The 23441-nt window shown below is 46.6% G+C and overlaps 2 protein-coding genes across 2 annotated transcripts; both read right to left on the bottom strand.

Moving 5' to 3' along the window:
• Window positions 1-1050: 1050 nt before the first annotated feature.
• crebrf (creb3 regulatory factor) lies at window positions 1051-12395 on the bottom strand. The gene is made up of 10 exons (XM_047042904.1): window positions 12263-12395; window positions 9616-9934; window positions 9357-9482; window positions 7033-7193; window positions 5878-6938; window positions 5434-5628; window positions 5018-5207; window positions 4832-4905; window positions 4561-4680; window positions 1051-1616 (listed from the first exon to the last, which is right to left on the bottom strand). The coding sequence occupies exons 2-10, from the start codon at window positions 9622-9624 to the stop codon at window positions 1498-1500; spliced, it is 2055 nt and encodes a 684-aa protein (XP_046898860.1). The 5' UTR covers window positions 9625-9934; window positions 12263-12395; the 3' UTR covers window positions 1051-1497.
• Window positions 12396-14543: 2148 nt separating this feature from the next.
• LOC124482613 (prenylcysteine oxidase-like) lies at window positions 14544-19125 on the bottom strand. Its single transcript, XM_047043034.1, has 8 exons — window positions 18727-19125; window positions 18026-18232; window positions 17842-17920; window positions 17627-17722; window positions 17203-17414; window positions 16825-16965; window positions 16227-16657; window positions 14544-15790 (listed from the first exon to the last, which is right to left on the bottom strand). The coding sequence occupies exons 1-8, from the start codon at window positions 18932-18934 to the stop codon at window positions 15554-15556; spliced, it is 1611 nt and encodes a 536-aa protein (XP_046898990.1). The 5' UTR covers window positions 18935-19125; the 3' UTR covers window positions 14544-15553.
• Between the last annotated feature and the right edge of the window lie 4316 nt (window positions 19126-23441).

The following is a 23441-nucleotide window of genomic DNA, read 5'->3' as shown; positions in this document are numbered from 1 at the left end:
ATCTAAAGGTTCCATGTTCTTATGTACATTCAGAATAGCTTTTTCTTTTTAAAAGAGAGTTGAAACATGTGACAAACTGATGTAAGTTTGTCCCACCCTGCCTCACTTCCTTGCTCTCCTCGTGGTCCTCTGTCTTCCTGCCCCTTGGGCAGTTCTTAAATGACCTCGTCTCAAATACAAGGCACAATGAATAGAATAGTACTTTTAGCAGATACCCAAGTAAAAACAGCAAACCAGGGAACCTATCGAAATAGCAGCCCTCTAATCCCTACGATGCGATTGGAGCAGATGGGCTTTGGAACATTTAGGACACGCCCCCAAGAAACAGGTTGTTATACAGATATATTACATCTTCACACAGAAGCTCCTCCCACGCACAGAGACGGGAGGGTGTTTGGAACCGGTTCCTCATGCTCAGCTCCAGAACCCTGCAGGAGAACCATTTGCAGAACTCTATGGAACCATAATGGTGACGAGCAAGTAGAACCGGTTCTACGTCAGACCTGGGTTCAAACACATACAAAATCCAATCAAATAGCCTACTTGTTTGAAAGCCCATTAGTTTTCCCTTAAACTTGTTACATAAGGGCCAGTTCCACTGGTACCTTTGCAGTGGAGACTTAAATGATGTACTCTACAAGTATGTGACTGTGGGTGTGTGAGACCCAGGCCTGGTTCTGGGACACGGTTACCCCAGGAGAGAGCACCAGACTGGAGGCAGCCCGTCATAGCTTCCGGGATGGCTAGTCTGGAGCTTCTGGTTCAGACACGTCTAACAGGAAACACTGTGGAGCAGGTTGGCATATGTGGCTGTACATCCCCTCAGTTTAGTGGTGGGGCGCTAGGCTGGGTGAGAGGGGCAAGACAGGTGGGAGGGGGCAGGGCACAAGTGGTCTCAACAGTTACCATAACCCCTCCCCTCAATACTGCTCACCTGCTCAGGTGGCGTCTACAACAAGGTTTCTGATTGGAGGGCTATGACCCTACCATATTTAGGCTTTTCAGATAGCAGACATTGCTTCCTGCTGCAATCAAAGAAATGAAATCTGCGATTTCTTCCACTCGTGACTCATGACTGCGCCCTCCTACTTGCCATGCCTTCCAGCTGGACGCGTGGACCGCTAAAGGAGAAGGCAAAACCAGGAAGTATTCCCCCTCCGCCACTTGTGATTGGTTGCAGAAAGGTGTTACATCATGGTGATATGAGGAGCTTTGAGAAAATCTGTGGTTGCTATTGGAACGTCTTACCACATGCACAACATGGCGACTGACTCACACACTACTAAGAGAGAGCTCCGGGGTTTCCTCTACAAGTGGGTAGTGTGAGCACACACACACACGCACACACAGGGCCTCGGCATGTGTCCCACGCTCGGCAGGAGGTGGGGGGGGGGGGGGTCTGAGAGGGGGGTTGGGGGGGCATGCAGAGGGGTCGTTGTTACAGTGTGGGACAGTGCGTTGAGTGACTGAGGCCTCTCCCCTCGGTGGGCGGGGCTTCTAAACCTTGGAGGTGGGGACTCGCAGGCCGACCAATCCGCCGGTGGGATCGCCCTTCCCCGTATTCTCCAGGATCTGGTTGACAAAATCTGAAGTCTGCCCAGCAACTGGTGCTGACACTGTACACACAGAAGGAAGAAACTGTTACTGTCACACTATTAATACACACTTTGGCAACAAAGTAAACACAATTAGGTAGAAGTCCACATAGGTGTGTAGTTTTGGTGTGTTTAGATGGTAGTCTTGTGCACGTTCTCCACAAAAAAAAAGAAAATGCACAGATGAGCCAAAACATTTGGACCCCCTGCCTAATGAGCTCTTGGTCCTCGACCTAGACTCTACAAAACCCCTCGAGGTGTCCTGTAGCAGGGGTCTCCAATCCTGTTCCCGGAGAGCTACCTGCATGTAGGTTTTTGCTCCAACCACACTTTTTTGACCTGATTCAACACTAGTTACCTGATCGACCAGCTAATTATTCGAAGATTAGAGTTGGAGTGAAAACCTACAGGCAGGTAACTCTCCAGGAAAAGGACTGGAGACCCCTGCCCTTAAGTATCACCAAAACAATGGCAGCCAATCCTTTTCCTGTAAGTTACCCGACATCTCAGCTTCAAGACCTGTTTCGAACAATCTACCCTGTCCTTGGCCTTGTTTGGTGATGATCAATGTTATTGGCTTCACCTGTGAGTGGTCATCATGTTTTGGCTGATCGGTGTATATATATATATACACAGTACAATACTTAATGTGATCATTGCCTTGGAGCAACCTAGCTCAGACGAGTTGCATTATGCAGGCATGAAAACGGGTCAGGGGTGAAAAAGGTGAGAAGGATATTACCCCTCTAAGGGGGTCCGGGTGCATGCTACCCCATAAGAAGAAACAAAATATTCCCTATTTTAAAGCATCAATCTGATGCATTTTGAGATACTTTTTTGCCAACCTGGGGAGAACTGGAGAAACGTAACTTAAGCCATGAGTCAAACATTTTTATGGCCTCCTTACTAAGTATTATGCAAGCCATTTCATGCCAGCCTGTCACTGGGTCTAACATTTACAGTATATGAGGCACAATGTGGTAAGGGCACCACAAATGGCTTAATGCATAACCCCCACAAGAGATGGTGGACATGCTGTAACTTAACTTGTCTACTCTTCCATCATGATTGACAGCCAATACAAGTACCAGCGTATTTTGAAGTCAAAATGCGTATCCGCTACACAAATTGCGTACAGGTTGGCAGGTCTGCTTATTGATAGAACGGCATTAACGGACTGGAAGTACAAATAGGCGCTGGACTTTGATCCAGACCGGCCCACCAGAACCGGTCCGTATACGCCACCACACCAAGCGCCTTGCTAATGCATGCAAATTCTGTCTGATGTGATGGTAGTTAGGGACTTTCATGGTTAATGCGAGCACGCATATCGCGCGAGCGAATTTATTTGGCTGATTTGAGCGAAAAATAGTTTTTGGAGCTTGACACAAACATAGCCGTTTGTCGAATTGGTAAAACGTTGTCTAGTGAAGGTAATTACGTTTACGTTTCTTAGCCTGGTTTTCCATCTTTATATTGTCTCAAATTAGCTTTTCTGTCAGTGTCACTGTAGTGTGTAAGCAGCACTAGGGCTGCATACGTTCATTTGGAATTTTCCACCGGAGCTTTAGCTAGCTGGCTAACGTTGCGTTCTCTGCTGTATAACGTTAGCTAAGTCTATGTCAACAGAGCTCCTGGCTAACTAAACTTAAATATACCAGAAAATATAAAAATGATTGAAACCATTATTCACCAAATTCAGTCAAGTAAATCGCCGAGGCCAGGAGTGCTTTCAGCTTCTGATGGTGGTCTGCACTGGTGATGGAAGGACCTTTGCGTTAATATTTCCATGCACTCGCGCTCCCTTCTGACACGCGCACCTGTTTGCAGTTCACTGAATATGAGTACCAACCCCCCCGCCCCCCAAAACAATGGCTGTTTATCAATCCACGTTTTTTTCCGTTCTTGTGTTCTTGCGAACTCGTTTGACGTCATCTTTTATTGCCCAAGTACGGTTCCAATCCAAAGAACACAAGTCACCAAGAACGCCAAAAATACCCGGAAATGTTCCTGATCCGCCCCTTTTATCGAGGATGCATCAGATGGTAACTTGACCAGAGAGAACGCTTCTGATTTCCCAGAAGTCATTGCAAGATGTCAAGCGAGGCAGACAAACCTCACAACTGTAATTTTTTTCTTTTCATATTTCAGCTAAACGGTACGTGTAAATCAGCATCTGAATTAAAATGTGACGAGAAATAAGCAGTTCAGTCGCTGAAATGTTTCTTATTTTATTGATGAAACGGCTAATTTGTAAATTTGCTCCGACTTGTCGATAACCTAGCTAGCATCTCAGTGCAGTGCAGACACTAGGTACTGTAAGTTAGCAAGGGCTACAGAAAACGTAAAATTACAGGTAGACGGACCATTTTTTAGCTTTGTTATCTAGTCTTTGTATTTAGTCAGTGTTATCATAATGCTGTGAGTCCAGGAAAACCCTAACCATCTCAATTCATTCTCTGTCCTTGCGTCCATGCAAGACAATTCTTGTAAGGACGCTTACAAGAATTGTAAGCGACCCCCCCCCCCCCCCCCCCCCCCCCCCTACACTATCTCCAGGCAAGTGCCTGAAGATTGGCACTATCTTCAGGCATGTTGCAGTAACAGAGGCGTAAAGAGTACTTATGTCTCAAGTCTACCAACAAATTAGTGTGAAGCCTCTGTATGCAACTGTGAGCAAAATCCAGAGTGGGCAATGGACGCCGATTCCAAACAATGCCATTGGTCGTTTTTGCCCAAGTCACCGTAAAAAATAAATAAGAGCGTTTACATTGTAAGCATATTACCGCCCCCTATTGCTTACATTTGCATCTACACCCATTAAGCATCACATCCTCTCTCAAAGAGGGAACACTCAAATTAAGTTGGTAACATCAGTATATTCATCAAAGTATAAGACAGTATATTCATCAAAGTATACAGACTATGTAAGACACAGGATGAATATAACACTATCTGTATTTACCTAGAGTTTCTTTGATCAGTCTGTCCAGGGTGTCGGCCATGTTGAAGCTGTGATGAGATGATTCATGGACCCGTGTCACAATCTCTTCCTTTATGGCATTGATAACGAACAGCAGGCGATCTGAAACACCAGTCACCGCACACGGGAAGAAAAACAGTCACCTCACGTTCCCACAGTAACTTACGTTCGTCCGTCCCGCTCTGGTAACCATAGTAACCTACCACCCCGGTAACCATAACAACTTACCACCCCGGTAACTAAGGTAACATACCATACTCGGTGCTGAGACCCCACAGCTTGACCTTGTTGGCCTCGTACTGGGCCTTCTTCTTCAGACGGCACGCCCTGGACACACACGATGGAATACAACATATTACGTTAAAACAGACAAAGTTGCATGCCAGAAGAAGCCACGTGTGTAGAGCAGGGAGAGCGAAGAAGAGGGCATGCTGGTCACCTGGACGCCAGCTTGTTCTTCTCTTTGCGGGAGCGCGGCCGGGCGGTGAGGGGCAGCTCGCTGACGGGCGTCAGGTCGCTGATCACCTTGTTGAGCTTCCTGAGCTCCGTGCCGATCTGCAGCAGCTTCCTGGGGTTGGGCGTCAGGTCCTCCACGTCTGTACGACGAGACTTCTTCAGAGTGTACTTCCCTGTTCAAGCAGCCAATCACACAAACAGCCCAGTCACTTCCTGACTCCTAGCCTATCAGGGTTTTTTTTCCGCACAGAAAAAAAACTTGTGGTGGATATAGTTTAAAATGGTAAGAGCCGTTCCTCTGGTACGTGTGACTGGGCAGGGTGTGTGTGTGCTAACTGTGGTGAGGACCGTTCCTCTGGTACATGTGACTGGGCAAGGTGTGTTTGTGTGTGTGCTAACCGTGGTGAGGACCGTTCCTCTGGTACATGTTGCTGGGCAGGGTGTCTCTGTCCCACTCGGAGGGCTTGAGCAGCCGCTCCTGCTTGCAGGGTGTCAGCTGCTCGCTGTACTCCCAGAAGTAGCGACGCTTCCCCCGCTTCCTGGACACGCCCGCCGTCAGTCCCTTCACGTCCTCCACGATGTCTGTGTCACAGCCTGGTGGGGGGGGGGGGGGGAAGATAAGAGGGAGGGGAGAGAGAGATGAGGAAGTAATGGACAGGCAGAGAAGGCGGAGACAAGGTGAGGAGACGAGAGGGAGGAGGGGGAGAGAGTGCCCAAAAAGGAAGAGTGAAAGATGAAGCGATCAGCCCTCGTTTATAGGATGTGGGATGGGATATTAGTCCCCCCAACAAATGTGAATATTTCACTGACTTACAGTATGTGACACACACACACACAAATTACCTGGTTCAGAGAAGGCATCGCTCATATCGTCATCTTTATCAGCCTCATAGTCTTCGTCCTCTTCCTCCTCCTCTTCCTCGTCATTCTCCGACAGCTCATGCTCACTGCCGAAGCCTTCATCGTGGTCCTCATCTTCCATCTCCATCTCCTCTGCCTCAGCCTCCTCTTCCTCTCCCTCCTCCTCTTCCTCCTCCTCCTCCTCTTCTTCTTCTTCCCCCTCCTCCTCCTCCTCCTCCTCCAGCTCAGACAGGGCCTTGCCAGCCAGTCTGGCACGTGTGAGGAAGACAGAATAGTTGTGCTCCTCCTCCTTGGTCTTCTCCAGTGCTGCCTCTCCCTCCAGACTCTCCTGCCCCCCCTGCAGGCTCTGGCTTCCCCCAGCCCCGGGGTAGCTGAGCTGGGGGGGCACGGCCCCAGACCTGCCCAGGGAGGCAGCAGGCATCTCCCTTCGCGGAGCCAGCAGGCTAGATGGGCCGGAGGCCACAGTCCCGGGTGCGGCTACCAGGCCGGGGCTGCCCGAGGTGGAGGCCTGGTCTTGGGGGATCGGAGGGGGGCCCAAGGGAGGGTCCTCGTCAGCCTCTGTCTTCATGGGGGGTGCCTCAGCATGGGGACCACGGAGCGTGCTGATGCGCACCTTGGCCTTGCGGACGAAGTCAGAGCTGTTCAGGGCCAGGGGGAACATCTTTGTGCTGGAGCCCTGGACCTGGGCCTTGGAGCGGGTCTCCGTGTTGGAAGGAACTGGACAGGTGGCCTTCTGGAAGCCGTCAGGGAAGTCTGGGAGTGGGCTCCGGGCAGGGGGGGCAGAGGAGGGGGCCAGAGTAGGGCCAGGGGTGGGGGCATGGCGTGTGGGGCCAGGGGTCTTCTTGCTAAGGGAGGGGGGCAGGGGCAGCTCAGGGTGGTAAAGGGTGTCGCACACGGGCTGTGAGTCCTCTCCGTTGAGCTGGGCCAAGGTGGGGGTGCGCCCGATCACCTCCTCATCCTGGTAGGGGCTGGAGAAGTCGTCCAGGCCGAGGAAGTCCACCTCCTTGGTGCCCCAGATATCACAGCTGGTGAGTCGGGTGTACCTGTAGGACCGCATTATAAAATCAATGCCAAATTCTTTGGAACGTTCATACAAACAATGAAGATCAATCGATTGATAAATCAATCATGCCTTACCTTGTAAGGTCCTCCCAGTAAGTGTCCCACTGTTCGAAGGTGGCGCTGTAGGCAGGCTCTGCCTCCCCCAGGTCAGTCAGACCCCCTACCTCCACCTCCTTACCCTCCCCCATAGAGAAGGCCTCTTCCCTGGGGCTCTGGCATGCAGGCAAGTCTTTGTCCTGGAGTGGGATAGCACCAGTTAAACTCACTAGTCATGATTTCATATATAGTCATTCATTCATTTAGCATGAAGCAAGTTTATCCACAGCCACGTACAGGAGTAACCTGGGACCTGTAGATCTGCTGTCCAATGTTGTACTGAGCTATCCCCCCCAGTCCCTGACAAATAACCAGATGTGTTAAAAGAGACAACGAAGTTCTGTTTTTTTGTTGCACTTGATAGATATATATATATATATATATATATATTTGATAGTTTCTGTTGCATGGTCCCATCAACAGAATGATGTAATGCTGTGCTTGAGGTGATGTTACTGTTGCACTGTGTCTGGTTAAAAATGCCTAGACACTAACCTCTCGAATACTTTTAGAGCTGAGCCTAGATTAGCCTTTGGTCCTAGAAATGCAGGTAGTTACTGTATTTGTATGTCACTTTGGATCAAAGCGTCTGCTGAACTAATAAAATGTCAAAATGTGTAAAAATGCAGTGTCTGATGTCATCGAAACATGTTTCTCTCTAATTCCATATACAAAGCTGAGTAGCATACAGTGTTTCCTATCCCTGGAAGCATTCCAAAACAGGTTCCGTTTTGGGATCTAGGTAGTCTTGTCACAATACCAAATGTTTTACTTTGATACCAATACCAAGTTTAGAATCGCGTTACTCAATACCAAAACGATACTTGAAACTGAAACGATACTGATTCGATACTCGACTCCCAATAGATCCCAAACAGACAGTCCACAAGGGTTAATCACATTTTCAAACGTTTATTAACAGCCTTGTAAGTCAAGTTGCAAGTCTAAAACTTGTTTTTCAATTGCAATGCTATGTTTTTGCAAAATGGACGATGGGAGTGTGCCTTGGGCCGTTCTGTCTGACAATAGAGCCACTTTGACATGTAGCTAGCTCGTAGCCCTACTATGCCATTTAGCTAGTGACCATTTTAAAAAGCACCAAAATGAGACCCCCAAAATAACTGTAGCATAATATATTGGTTGTTTTGGAACTCACATTTTCCAATATGCTTGCTTACGATACAGTAGGGTAGGCCTGACATACATATTTCACCATCCTACCAGCTGGCTAGCCAGCTAGCTTATTCGCTAACCTGATGTTTTTGTACTCGGCGTGTAGGTCTTGGGTCTGTCACTGAGGTGCTTGGCGAGGTTAGAAGTATTTCCTCCCTTGCACGGCACATTTAGAGCACCTTTTACAAATAGGCTTTGTAATGTTGTGGGTTTACCGTCAGCATCGGCTCTGTAGGCAAAGTAGTCCCACAGTGGACAGAATCGCTTAGGCCGAATCCCAAAACTCCCCCTTACCCCTTCCCCTTCCCCCTTCCCCCTTCCCCTTCCCCCTTCCCCTTCCCCCTTCACTTACCCCTTCCCCATGGCCCTCGAAAGTAAGGGGTAAGGGCTACATAGCCCTAGGAAATGGGACGCCACTTGGTTACAGGTACGTCATCTAGCACGTATCGATATCTCCAAAGCAAGTAGCGTTATGCACTGATATTAAACGAAATTCGCTGCTAATGGAGTTTACTTAGAACTGTAGACATGCTAGTCAAAGAAATGCGGGACTGTTGTCCGATTAAGAACTGTAACATTAACGTACCAAACTAGCGATTTTTTAAAAACGTTTCAATTAGGAAAATGGTTGCAAATATATATGTTCATGACTGTATATAACACAAAACAAGACTGTCATAATTTTTTTATCAATTAATTAAGCCGATAATATAACATTTATCGGACTCTCTGGATGATTTTGGTCGCCATTGTTGCCGGTCGCGCATTTTTCACATAGCCCTAGGTTTCAAGTAAGCTCCCGATCTTACTTGGTTTTAAGGGGTGTATACCCCTTAGTCTTAGCCCTTCCCCTAGCTCCAAAAGAGTATTGGGACACCACTAGCTCTCACGGGAACGCGCAAAACTAAGGGGAAGGGGTAAGGGGGAGTATTGGGATTCGGCCTAAGTCTCGTTTTATCTACAAGTACCGAACATTGGGAAATGCTAATACCGAACCGTTTTTAACTAAAACAATATCGAAGCGTACCTCAATTTAGGTATACCGTGCAACACTCGTTCTACGCGGTGTGTCGATTCTGGTTGGGTTCCGTGCATGTTATGTGCTCCAGCTGGAAAGAACCGGGACTCACCAGTTCATACATGAAATCTGGATCGGAGCTGTTGGCCAGCAGCTCAGTGCTGGTCAGCACCTGGTCAGCAAACGTGTAGTTCTGAAACGCGTCCCCAAAGGGTGGCTCCATCCCAATGATGCTGGGCTGTAAGCACATACACTAATGAATCACGCTGAATAACTCAGCGTGGACTGAATCACTCACATGTGAAAGGAACTAAATCACTAAGTCTGAATTGAAACATCAAATAGATTAAATCCAAGGTGATTCTCTGTACCTGAGGCATTGCAGAGCAGCACTCTGTGTTCCTGTGTTGGAACCTCTCAGCTACCTCTAGAGTCCAGCCGTGTGTTGAACGTGGACCACCAGAGGACAACTCAGAGGACAACTGAGCTCAGAGGATGGATACAGGTGTCTGAAGTTGCCCGGGTCTGGTTTGTGTCTAGACCTCTCTTGAATTTTGTCCGGTCCTGGGTGTGGCCTCTTATGGCCTTGAAGGAATCCGGTTCTGGGTCTAAACTAGGGTCTCGCTTAGGTCTGGCAGCCAGGGTCTGGTGTTCAGGCCTGGCTTGGGTTTCTGTTCATTTCCGGGGTCTCTGTATGACAGGGGAGACAGGGAAGCGGAAACAGAAGGGTTAAACAGATCTTCAGGATGCCATAGTGTCTGATCAGATTTATTAGACAGAAGGGCCTGTCACGAACAGCTGCTTGTCGGAATCCCAACACAGACACACACAAACAACATATGGACAAATAACACAAACGCAAATCTGTTCGCTGTAACAGAAGAATAGGAATTGAGTCACAACAGAGTTCTATTGAAACTAGGATACTTTCACTAAAGAAGGTAAACACAAAATACACTTTAATGAATACTAATAAATCCCCTTGCCTGTTCTGGAAGGCAATTTCCCCTCTGCCTACAACATTTGCAAGTTTCATTTGCAATTACCTCATTTAAATAACCAGTCACGTAACACACATCAATAGATGGAACAGCAACCATAATGACTACGATTTACGTTTTTTGTTTCCTAGGATCTACCGCTGGCCTCTGCCTGCAGGCCACAGCATTTTCACAGTGTTGCACCACAGACAACAAGCCTTATTATCGTGCGAGTCTAATTCTTCCTTTAGCAAATAACACAGAAACATGTTTTGCAACATTGACCAACTTGAAAACAGTTTAAATCGTCTAGCTGTTTATGTTGTAAACGCATGGAACAAAAACAGAGCACGGAGCAGAGCGCGTCTTTCCTTGACTGTAGCTAAGACAACACACTACCGCTCTGCCATCACAGCAGCTGCTGGTGAACGCTAGCTAGAAAAACGTGCAGCCCTGGGCCAAGTGTGCGTCTGTGTTGTGAGGGGGCTCGCTAGCTACACTCTGTAAACCTGAGAATTGACGCTTTTAATTCCATCTGGAACAAACGTATTACTGCTGTACATATGTGTGTATGTAATAAAATGTACAGACAAGGACCTCGAGCATCGTTCATAAAATGCATGAATTCCATTTATATCAAGGGAAATTTGGGAAAAACAACAACCGAACACATGTCGTGCACTGCTCGTACTTGCATTGCAGTTTAACGACCAGTACAAGAGCATAAACATACAAAATAACATTGCACATAATGATCTTATATTATAAATTATGTATAAACAGCGACTGGGATTGACAGATATGACGTGCTAGACATGCTACAAAAACAAAATAAAACCTCAACCTATCACATTGAGCCAACGCCCACGTGATTCTCAAACTCTATAGGTGAAACTTATGCTGTGTCCCGCCCCTATACTGTTGCGAATGGATAGTCGTGCTGTCAATTTAAGGGTTAGGCTGCGTCAAGAAAAACATAACATGTATCAAGGTAGGTTGACCCTACAGCCGAGCCCCTTTTTCATGACCTTATACTGCAATCTTAATAGGTGAGTAGCCTATATTTTCTAAAACGCCAGCGGCTCTTCATAACAAATAGTCTTACTTAGATTACATCTGATCTAAATTGGATCTACAAGGGGAAGGACACACAATTTATGTTTAAAACACGTAAAAATGCAAAAATATAATTACCACACCTCTTTTACAAAATAAAACTACGGAAATATAACATTGTAGACAAATTATTGAATGTCACTGTTCTCCTGAGAACCGTTGGGCTTTGTTCTTTCATCGGGTTGCATGGAATTTTCTCGCTCGCTCGCGTTCTCTGCACTGGGAGGGGGCGTGTACCCGAGAGCTGGCTGACGCGTGTTGTTTTGTAGTTGACCCATAAATATAAATTATAAGCTTAAAATGAATGGACTTCAACTGATTACAACTTCATTATTATGAGGATTGATATATGATCAACCGTGTTATTGACTCGAAAACAATAAGCAGATAATAATTTTTTGATTTAATATGTCATGCTCAGTGTAATGTTCACAATGGCCTTCTTGTCAGTTATTACACCTAGCTCTATAACAACGGCACTTCCTACTGTGTTTATTCTAAACGAGTTACATATTATTAAAACTATCAGTGATACCAGCGAGGAGATTCCTTGTTATTTTTGACAGATGTCAGCAATGCAAAGCTACAACGTAACGTTAGCTCGTTAGCCAATATTCGTATTCGACGTTAAACATAACGAACGTGAAATAAAACATATATGCAGTGACAATTAATAGACCAAAATAATTTGTGATCAAAATTAATTCAGTTTTTGTGTAAAATGGCTAACCTATCCGAATTATGCAGTTTTGTTCTAGCTTCCTACTACTAGCAGTATGGCCACCGTCCCTCCCCTCTCTCGGCAGCGAGATACAACAACTTAGCTTGCATGCTAACCACAGGTCGACGCGCTCTCATCGACGAAACATTGACCGAACTGCCAGCAAAGTTAGCAAAATGGTCTTAGAAACGTTTAACTCACCATTGAAATCCCTATGGAAAAGTATGAAATCGTGTTTGACTCGTGTATGTGCTTCTATCTCGGTAACAAGAAAGCCATCTCAATGGAGTCCACGCGTCTGTCTCTTGGTTTGTTTTGTTTATCTTCTTCCTGACGGGTTCCTGGAAAGCGCGTGACTACCTTGTCACGTGGGGGGCCCACCGACCAATTGCAGCGAGGCTTTGGGATTGACCAAAACATTGCAGCTGCAGTGGTGGGGTTGCTGCAAACAAACTGATAAAAATGATATTTGCATCCCACACTGTATATTGTAGGCTCTTCTATGGCACGCAATTATAATTATAATATGTTACATTTTTATAGCGCCTTTCCCGAGTTCAAGGACGCTTTACAATGTTAATACAGTACACACACATGGACAAACACTAAATGTAAAAAGCATCAAGCAGTCAAACAAAGAAAATTAAATAGGACACAGAGAAAATAAATAGCAACAGATTACACAAATAACATTGAGAAAACATATGTTTTTAATTGTAATTTGATTTCGGAGATGGATGTGATGCTGCGAAGAGACAGATTTTTCTAGCAGTTACCCTAAAAGACCTGCCACGGTGCCACCCATAGTTGAGACGAGATCTAGGGAATACCAGGCAATTTTGCCAAGGCAAAGGAATACCAATGATTTTAATCCCAAATCATCCAAGACCAGATTAATCAAAAGACAATGTGCAATTGTTAAAAAACATAAAAGCAGTTCTTTACCCCATTGTCACAAGGCCATTGACATTTCAATCTATGTGGCTAACTTAGGTCAGTCATACTGCTAAACTAACAATTAAAATCACTTTTAGCTAAATTATTTATCCAATACAAATGGCAAGAGCAGTTCAGCAAGACAAAATATGTTCAGTTAACAAATGACAGCAGAGTCTGCCTGAGAGAGTAGGAGTGGAATTGGCAGCACTTGAGCCAAGCTTGCCTCAGAAATGACTCTGCAGTGCAGCTCTTGCTGTGATGTGCCTGCCTGAGCCCTACTCCGCCAGTCCTCCCTCTTCCCCTCCCCATCTCCCTCTTGCTTGAATTTTCTTCCCTCTCTTATAGTCTTGCTATCGTTTCTCTCCTTACTTTTCTCACCCATAACTCTCCCTTTTTCCTTCATTTCTCATTCCTCTCCCACATTAACCCATTCATGCAACCAGGGTGGCCGTTACTCAGCAGAAAATAATTGAACAATGCCCCCCAGCCCTCGTTCTGTCTGCTGCTGGTTCTCCACCTTATTTGTGGTTCTATTGACTGGGCTCTAATACATGCGATCAAATATCAGTATTACCCACTTCTAACATGGACATACAGAACTCACCTCCCCCCAACACGAGTTAATTAAAAATGTTCATGTAGTTCTTCAGTGACCTGTGCACCACTGGTTACAGCAGCAGCTCCTAAGGCCATCTTGCTGATTCTCACTGGTCTGCTGTGTTGCCTACAGCCCTTTTGGATATACCATAATAACAACTACAGGCACATTGAAATGTTTGGTCCTTCTTCCTAGAATCCTAGCACTAGCACCTAAATCCTGTGTGGTTCTAAATCTAAATTTGGACAAAGAACACTGTGAGCTATTCTTATAAACAACAGACAGGGCAAAGACAGTCTAATGCCACTGTCCCCGGAGCGGGTCGCGACCCGGGCAAAGCCGGGCGCTTGACGCCAGAAACGAGAGCCCGCTCGGGGCTCGCCTCCCCGCCTCACCGGGTAAGTGAAAAAACGATAAGAGTAGTGGTATTTCACCGGCGGCCGAGACCTCCCACTTATTCTACACCTCTCATGTCTCTTCACAGTGCCAGACTAGAGTCAAGCTCAACAGGGTCTTCTTTCCCCGCTGATTCTGCCAAGCCCGTTCCCTTGGCTGTGGTTTCGCTAGAAAACATTATTAAGACCTAACATGAGTGTGTAGGTGAAGGGATGTTCATCTCACAGAAGTTCAATTGCAACACAGCCATGTCGGACCAGTAATTTCAAAGGAAGGGAATGGACGATGCATTTTAAGACGAAACAAACAGGGCCCTTGTTTGTTTTTCTGTCTTGGCAATGCAGAGGAGGTAAAAAAAAAGACGAATAAGAAGCCTTTTGTTCAGACGAGCGCCTGACAGCGACTTGTTGGTTTTGTGGACGCTAATGATACTAGCCCCCCAGTGGCCATACTTGAATTGAATTGCAGACATATCCATTAGTGGCCTACAGTGCTGAGAGTAAGTGAGAAACAAAAGTAATTTAAAATCATGCATGACTCCGTTTTTTTATTCATAATTTGACAGTTAAAATTGTATGATGTCCTAAAATATTCCTTTTACGAAGCTTTTACTTTACAGAGCACACAACAAAATGGCAACGCAACTCTCAGAAATGCTAAATTGTTGAGTGTTTATCCTTACATATTGTGGCAGCCGGCAGGGAGGGGTGAGTTGTGATTGAGGGAAAATATCTGGCAGCCTGTTGGATCCACCCCCGAGCCATGTAGGGACTTCCTGCAGCAACGAGACAGGCTGAGTCTCATTGAGCGATTAATTGAGTGTTTGCATATAAGAAGGGAGCGTGACCAGAAACTGTGGTGTATGTATGTGACAGATTAAAGACACAGTTGCATGGAAATTGGACTGTGTGTTTTATTGAGCTTGATGTTGTGTAAACCCCACACCCCTCAACCTGCTACAATATGTACAAGCAGTTAGTTGCACACACAAACATAAGATGTCTTGTTGATAATATACTATCCGATAATCTGTCATAGATCATTGAAATCTAATAGCATTTTCCTCTCTTCATTGTTGACTACGGAGTGTGAACACAGTGCCATCAAGCCTAGGGTAGCCTTGGGGGTTGGATCCAGACAGCCCGCACAGCTGTAGAAGCATTAAGTCAGGTGGGATACCCCCACACCCCACCCTCGTAGGTACACTTGGGGTGTGCGTGTATGAGGGAAGGGGTCATCATTCTGGGGATTCATTTCCAGTCTAACTCTGTAAACAACATCAAACCCTCAGCACAACTCAGAAGGCCTCATAAGGTTAGGCATAGTCTAATATCTTTTTTGATCTTGGTTCTGCTCTTACATGTTCTCAGGCAAGGTTGCATTTCAGGAAAAAGTATAGCAGAAATGACAGGAATTGCAGTCTCATGCTGCAGTCATGCATACAGGAGTCACATCTCTTCAGTTGTGCATGCAGTCACCCCCCCCCCCTCTCAGGCCATCTAACCCTGTTGTCTGTGTGTGAGTGTGTGTGTGTGTGTGAGTGTGTCCATCTCTCCCAGTCAGAGCTCGGTCTTTATCTTGTGCATGAGCTCCTTCTGGTCGACCATTTCGGGTGATCGGTTCCACCGGTGGAAAGCCAGCAGGGCTATATTTTTTGCCGCCACCGAGCTCATCTCCATGGCGCTGCCTGCCCACTCGATGCCGTTCAGATAGTAGAGGTTGGCGCCCAGCTCCACGGCGGGCAGGCTCTGGCCCTCCGCATTGCCATACCGCGGGTATGCCTGCCAGTCCGTCTCCTGGCAACGGGAGAATGTTTTAGTGGGCCAGTGGGGTTGGCATAAATCATATTCTGCTCCCGGAAATATAGTACTTTAAGTTTTGGAAACTGTTTACCCTGATGTTGAATTAAAACATCTGAAAATATGAAAGTCTTTGAATTAAAACATCTTCTGAATGGGAAATGAACTACTGAAAGCAGGAGTAGCAATACATGGATATCACATTCCATTAGGTGAAAAAACTCAAACTAAGTACCCAGAACCCTCAAACTATGAACAATAAAACCTTAAAACTACAAATCTGGACACTCTAAAACTACAAACCCAGTAAAAAATTTAAAAAACTTTCAAATTATGAACCCAGGAACACAAACTACAAACCCCCGAAAACCATCGCACTACAAACGGGGAATCCATTAACGAGTAATCCAGAAACGCATTCCTTGTTTCTCACCTGAACGGAGTAGTAGGACCGGAACAGGGTCTTGAGCTCGGCCCGTTCCAGAGGTCTCGGGGAGAACACCTTGTAGACCCCGGCTTCCTGTGGTTGTTTCCTGCGAAACCCGGCAGAGATGTTGACGGGGCAGATGCTGCCGGCGCTGTTGAAGAACAGACCGGGGGTGTCGGTGGTGAGCACGCTGGTGAACGGGAACAGACGTGGGTCTGGGAACCCAAAGTAGGAGCAGTTTAGGTAACCGTGGACGACGGTTGCCACAGTGTGGTGGTAAGAGCCGGGGCTAATAGGTAACGGAGGGTCAAACCCCTGGAAGGAGACCCCAGAGTCCACGCTGTCCTGAAGGGGCGTGGCCACTACCACTATGTCATAGAGCCCCGCCTCCTTTCCAGAACCTGAGGAGTAAGTCAGCTGGTATTGGACGCTCTCTCCTGTGGAATACAAGCAGTACATATGCACGCACACACACACACACACACACACAAGATAAACACTAAGGGATTCAACGTCCTGTCACCACTTTCATTATTAGACTTTCTGACCTTTTTTTCTCCTACGCAGACTTTCCAGGACTGGTAGGAACACTGGCCTGTCGTACCGTTGGTCTGTGGAGAGATGGTCTTGACCTGGGCCTGGACCAGGTTGGCTTTAGCCAGCTTCAGCAGGCCTGAGCACACCAGCTTGTTGCCTCCTTCCACCGCCCATAGGTTGGACTGAGCACCGGCTAGCGACACTGCACCTAACACACACACAGGCAAGGAAGCACGCACACACACACATTACTCTTAAAATAAAGATCACCTAAAACATGCATGTATTGATACACTTTTGCAAAGCAATGTCTTCTTCCTGTAATGTCTGGATGAACATGTGATGTTCATGGGACACAAAACACAAAGTCTGAACACTCTTATGCACATGATTATGAAACACAACATCTCTCTGACATGGTTTAACATGTTGTGTGAGCCCTGACCTACGAAGGCAGGGATGCTGTTGTTCTGTCTGTAGTTGACTCTAGTGATGGGGGCGATGACCTCGTCTATGAAGCGCTGGGACACGCCCAGCTCCAGCAGGGACTCAGACAGCGAGCGGTGTGTCATGTTGAGGAAGCCAGACCCCCCCAGGGAGTGAAGCAGCTCTTCCACTGAGCTGAAGGCATAGCCGTGGGCCTGGTACTTATAGATCCTGGACATGACACACAAACGGGCAGACACACACACACACACACACACAAAGGTAGACATACACACACCAGGCACACGCACACACAGGCAGACACATCCATGGGGCAGATATACACACATACAAGAATGAATGATACACCACCCACTATAACACAATTCCATACATTTCATGAACAATTATACATCCAGAAATACCCCCTCCAGTCCCCTAACCTCATGAACTTCTCCATGATCTCCTCCACCCACATCTGCAGTCTGATGAAGCTGATGCCATAGCGCCACCACACACGCAGCAGGTCCAGCAGATACCTACACACACACACACATACACACACACACACACCAGGTACTTAGGAAGGGAAACTATGAAGTAAGGTGCCAGACCGATGGACGGACAGACAAACATACAGAACCGATCTAGCAGTTACCAGTCTGTCTCTTCTAGTATGAGCTCTTCTCCGTTAAAGACAGCCGTTTTCCCCGCCACGTTGCGACGATACTTTAGTCCTGAACATGCAAGCACACACACAGAAGCTAAAGGTAAGACCTGCACACACACACCCCATACATGTTGATCCTGCCTACCTGCCGCTGCCACGGGCAGTTACGTACCCAGCTGTTTGACGAAGTCCTGCATATGCAAGTTGAGGGAGTGAATGATAGACCCCCCCGACTCGTAGTCCTGATGGTTGACCGTCACCGTCGCGAGACGGCCCCCAACCTCACCCTTCTCGAACACGTCGATGCTGACCTCGGGGCCAAAGTGCTGGCGCAGGAAGTGGGCGGTAGCCGTTCCTCCGATCCCCGCCCCTACGATTGCTGTCACCGAAAACGAGAGCAACCATCACCACTAAAATCCTCTGATGAAGTTTTTGTTGTTTGAAAATGACACTATTCATATATCTGTGTTGGTAGACATTGCTTTAAATGAAAGCATGCATGTCCCATTTGACAGCAAATTCTGTCAATTCAGAAATTCGATTTTGCAACTATGTAGCTGTGGAAATGTGCTTCGCTTCGGCACATTTACACTCTGTGTAAATCAGTACTGGACTGGTCAGTGGTAATAATGGCCTGTCATTGTCAGTCGGTTAATCAATAGAGTTAAACATAAGTCCATCCTTCTGTCATGAATCGACAAGGTAAACTGCCCAACGGTACATTAGTTGTCTAAATGTCGCAGAAGCGTTCACTACTGCGACTAACGGCCAGTACTACTTACTTGTTATCCAGCGCGTTAGCTAGGATGCGAACCGTAGCGTAGTGGTGCAAAGCTAGCCTAGCTAACGACACTACAAGCATGGTTTTCTTACCAATTTTTGAGGGTGGGCTGCCGTCCAGCGGAGCAAACCCTGGGTCGCAAAACACTGAGAAGGGTGACAAAAGTACTATCAGAAATCGCAGCGTTTGATACCAATCCATGTTGTTGACACAGCTGTTTGCCACCAGGCACAAAGTGTGAAAGAAGCGTCTGTCTAGACCCGGCGTATCGCGTTGTCTTTCGTGATCTGTGATGCGCATCACTTGCCCATCGCTCGCATAATATAATATATCACGACAGGCGACCTAGCCTACTTGTTGAACAATACTACCAGCATAGTTTTCGTTGGATCCTAATCAGTGCATGAGTCAAACTGAACATAGGCTACTTGAAAAAAAAGAAAAAAATAAGCCTAATACGGTTCCCACCAACCTGGCAACCCACCGAAAAAGTCAATCGGTTTCCGGTGTTCTTGAAGGGTTGTTTATGCCAATTTGCACTAGCCTACTATAGCCAGTTGTTACAGAAACAGAAACAAGCTACTTTAACAAAACTCGTATTTTGCCCTTGCTAGTCAGCAGGTTAGGTCACAGTAGATTTGATATAGTAGAATTATTCACTGTTTGAATATCCTTAGACGTAAGATTTGTATAGGAAGTAGCCTAGGCCTAATGTAGGCCACATTTTTTGACTTTAATTCCAAATATATTGTGCGTTTATTTTGGCAATTTAATGTTAAATGGTTAGGGTTGGAAAATGTGTCTTAATTCCAGACATACACAACATTGGCCAGCATCAGCCTTCTCAGTTTGCAGACTGTTTGCAAGAGGGATTAACACAGAAACACACGTGCGCGTATCTGCATGTCTCTTGACCCACTCTCTCTCTCTCTCTCTCTCTCTCTCTCTCTCTCTCTCTCTCTCTCACACACACACACACACACACACACACACACACACACACACACACACACACACACACACACACACACACACACACACACACACACACACACCTAGGCTATATTTGTCTTTCTGTGTATTTCTGTCTAGACGCAGATGAATCAACTACTGATCCTTCCATCAGGGTAATAGGCTAGTTTCAACGTGAAATTATTTATTCCGATTATATATAAAAATATGCAAAGGGGGGCTTGTTTGTTTGTGTGGGTGTGATGAGGAGGTAGGTTATTTGGGAAATGAAACTCTCGCAGGCTCCCATTCATAACGACCAATTAGCATCCGCGACTTCGGGAACAGGTGTCGTTCTCTGAGATCTTCACACTGCTGCCGCTCTCCCTCTCCTCTGCGGCCATCGCCCTCCCCCCTCGCTGGCCCCCGTTTATCATCCCGAGTCCTGCAGCCGACCGGAGAAGAAGCATGGAGTGGGAAATAGCCTTCCATCCCCTACGTCTGGGACATCGGCGTCTTACTGTAGAAGGCTTCAGCGATGCCTCCTACCGTGGTCTCGTCTGTCTCTGCGCCGTCTGATATGTCCGTTCTGTCACTGATGTCGTAGTGCGCTGTGAGGTGAGGACGAGATCGGGATGCCCACCGACAAAAACCAAACAAGAACAACAACGACCTGAAAGATGAAATGCTTCTCCAGATACCTGCCGTATCTTTTCAGACCGCCCGGTATTATCCAGTCCTCCAGCTGTCACACCGAAGGTAGGCTACGGTATGTGTGTTTGTGATTGGGCATTAGGTTAGGTTGGTTGGTGCTTGTTTATAGAAGGGAAGTGACAAGGATGGTCAGTAGATTTGGTACTAACAGGCAGACACATTCCATGTGGTATAGTCCAACTCATGTGACAGTAATGGAACGAATGAGGAAAGAGAAAAGTGTGGTGGGGAGGAAAGGAAATATGTGGTAAGGGGAGACAAGAGAGCAGAGGAGTGGAGAGAAAAAGAGCAGCGTGAAGGCGAAGAGAGGAGAGGGACGGAGAGTGGAGGAGAAGAGAGGAGAGTGGAGGTGAATAGTGTTTATTTACTGGGGTCAGCCAGGTTGTCAAGGTCACACAGTGTGTTTAGATCATCATATGACATAATACTACAGCCTACTGTCTTGTTAGCCAGATTTCAGACTTTATAACAGAGCTTCTTTCTCTCTCTCTCTCTCTCTCTCTCTCTCTCTCTCTCTCTCTCTCTCTCTCTCTCTCTCTCTCTCTCTCTCTCTCTCTCTCTCTCTCTCTCTCTCTCTCTCTCTCCTTATCCCCCCTCACTCACTCTCTCTCCTCTCGCTCTTGCTCTCTCCTCTCTTTCTCTTTATCCTTCGCTCTTTCAAATCAATGGAAAAAGCTATTTGGGGAGTATATAAGGGGTGTGTTTGCTGTGTGTTTGTGTGTGCGTTTTTGTGCGTGCTAAAAGCAGTCATCTGTGGGTGATGTCTGCATCCTTTGTGAGTAGTGATTGATTCAGCAGGGGTCCTTCATCCTGCTGTCTGGTGTATACTGGAGGTCATTCCTTCTCCCCTCCCTTCCCCTCTGTCCCTCCATCCCTTTCTTTCTTCATCCCTCTGTCTCCCTCCACCCCCACTCCCCTCCATTTATCCCTTTTCCTATTCCCCAGCTCTCAACCAATCACACATGTTTTGATCTTCCCCTCCATTAATTTATAATTCTCTCAATTCATAAATAAATGCTAAGTAAATGCTACATCCTCCTTCATCCATTTATTCATCCAATGATCTATGTATCCATTCATCCATCCGTCCAATGGGATCATCTGGATGAGAAGATGATTCAGAAATCTGATCCTCCACCTTCTCTCCTCTTCGTCCGCTCTTTCTCTTCTCTTCCTCCCATCCTCCTGGCCTCCCCTTCTCATATCCTCTATTTCCCCTCTCCCCCCTCCTTTCCTCATATTCTCCCCCCTCCTCCTCCAGGTGGGTGACTGTGTTCTCAGCTTGTCGAACACGCATTAGCATCAGGCAGGGCATTACAGGGCAGTCCTGCTGGCAGTGACTCAGCCAAGAGGACACAGACACACATGCAAGAGGACAAACACACGTCAGGACACACACACACACAGAAGAGGACAGGACAGCAGGACATTATGGTGTTAAACAGATCACAGATTCTAAGAAAAGAAGCTCCAGTTTCCTCTCTGTCTGCAAGCACTTTCCCCTCATTGATTGTGTGTGCGTGCATGTTTGTTTGTGTGTGTGTGTGAAAGCATGTGTGTGTCTGTGATAGAAAGAGAGAGAAATTACTTCTCGAGACTGATACAGGCACTTCTCAGCAAGCTGATGACCCGTTGTTATTGAGCAAAGGCTTGTTTCTACAGTGACAGGGGTGTGGTTTTCTAGTTCTGTAGCTGCTTGCCTTGAAAAAACGCCCAAATAACTTGGCCATGTGAAACCTACTGTTTAACGCAGAAGATGGAATTACTGATAGTGAGGACGAGTGTGTAACAGGTGTAATTGCTCAGTATGGCCAGTAAGTGGCGGTATATGTTTAGAGATGATCCCACAAAGTGTGAGTGTGTGTGTTTACGTTTTATGTGCCAGACTGCGGCTAATTATAAATATTTCTTTAAATATAAAATGATTATACCATGAAGTGTTCACACGATTTGACAGTGACAGTAGAATCTTGCCTTGTGTATTTAATCAAGTGTGAGTGAGTTTGTGTCTGTGTGTGCAAATGTACATGTCAGTTGCCATAGTGATGGTTAGATCAGTGGTGGTTGACCAAGCATGGTGTTTGTGTGTGAGTGAGTATGTGTGTGTGTGTGTCAGAGGGAGGTTAATATCAGGGTCATATGGTTTGCTCACGGCATTCAGACTCTCTAAACGGTCACCTGTCGTTGCCACGGCAATAACGCCCTCTGAGGGGAGAGGGAATGATGTTTCCTTGTGACGGCTAAAGGCATGCTGGGAAGCCACACACACCCACTCACACATATACTGCTGGTTTGGGAGGGTTGCTGCCACTGGAAGTCTCTTTCTCTCGTTCTCCCCTCCATCCCGCCCAAGGCTCTCGGCTGTGAAAGAGGTCCCATTTAGACCTTAGGATAACAGTCAAGGACTGAGTCAAAGAGTTGAGAGAGAAAAGCAGAAACAGATAGAACGTTCAAAGAGAAAAGGGGGAGAGAGAAACAGAACGGAGAGATAGACGATCAGGGAAGACGATCAGGGAAGTGCTGTAATCATCATGAAGATCTATGAGATTAGAGATAATCCTTCACCGGCTGCCTTTAATCCCCTTTCTTAATCCAATTACTGTTCTCTCTTTCCCTCTCTCTCTGTTTCTCTGTCTCTCTCCACCTCTCTCCCAGTCTTTCTCTTTGTCTCTCCATCTCTCTCTCTTTTCCTCCCTCTATCTCCTTGCTTCGTTCGCTTTCCTCTATGTTTGTTATTCCTTCACATCCCTAAATTATTTAATCTCTGTATTAATATTCCTTTGATTTTCCACAGACCTGCCTTTCCTTACTGCCTTCCTTCTTTCTTTCTCTCTTTCTTTCTTTCCTCCCTTTCCCTCTCCACTGCATTATTTCCTCAGTAACCCAGGGCTGTCAGCTGTGGTGTTGCAGGGAGCAAGCAGAGTGATCATGTGTGTGTGTGAGAGACTGTGTAAGCCCTCCTTTTCCACCAACCCCCCCCCCCCCCTTCCACACGCACACCCTCTTTCTTCTCCTCCCCTCCTCTTCCAGCTCACAATTCTATTTAGAGAAAAATAGGACAACTGTGACAAGGTAGACTGTGTGAGTGATTAAGGCAGTTATTATTGACCTGTGTGTCTCCACAGACACTGCCACTCAGGAC

This window comes from Hypomesus transpacificus, chromosome 20 (genome assembly GCF_021917145.1).
Source record: "Hypomesus transpacificus isolate Combined female chromosome 20, fHypTra1, whole genome shotgun sequence".
In the NCBI taxonomy this organism is placed as follows: domain Eukaryota; kingdom Metazoa; phylum Chordata; class Actinopteri; order Osmeriformes; family Osmeridae; genus Hypomesus; species Hypomesus transpacificus.
Note: the sequence above shows the minus strand (reverse complement) of the source record. Positions and strands in the feature narration are given on the sequence as shown.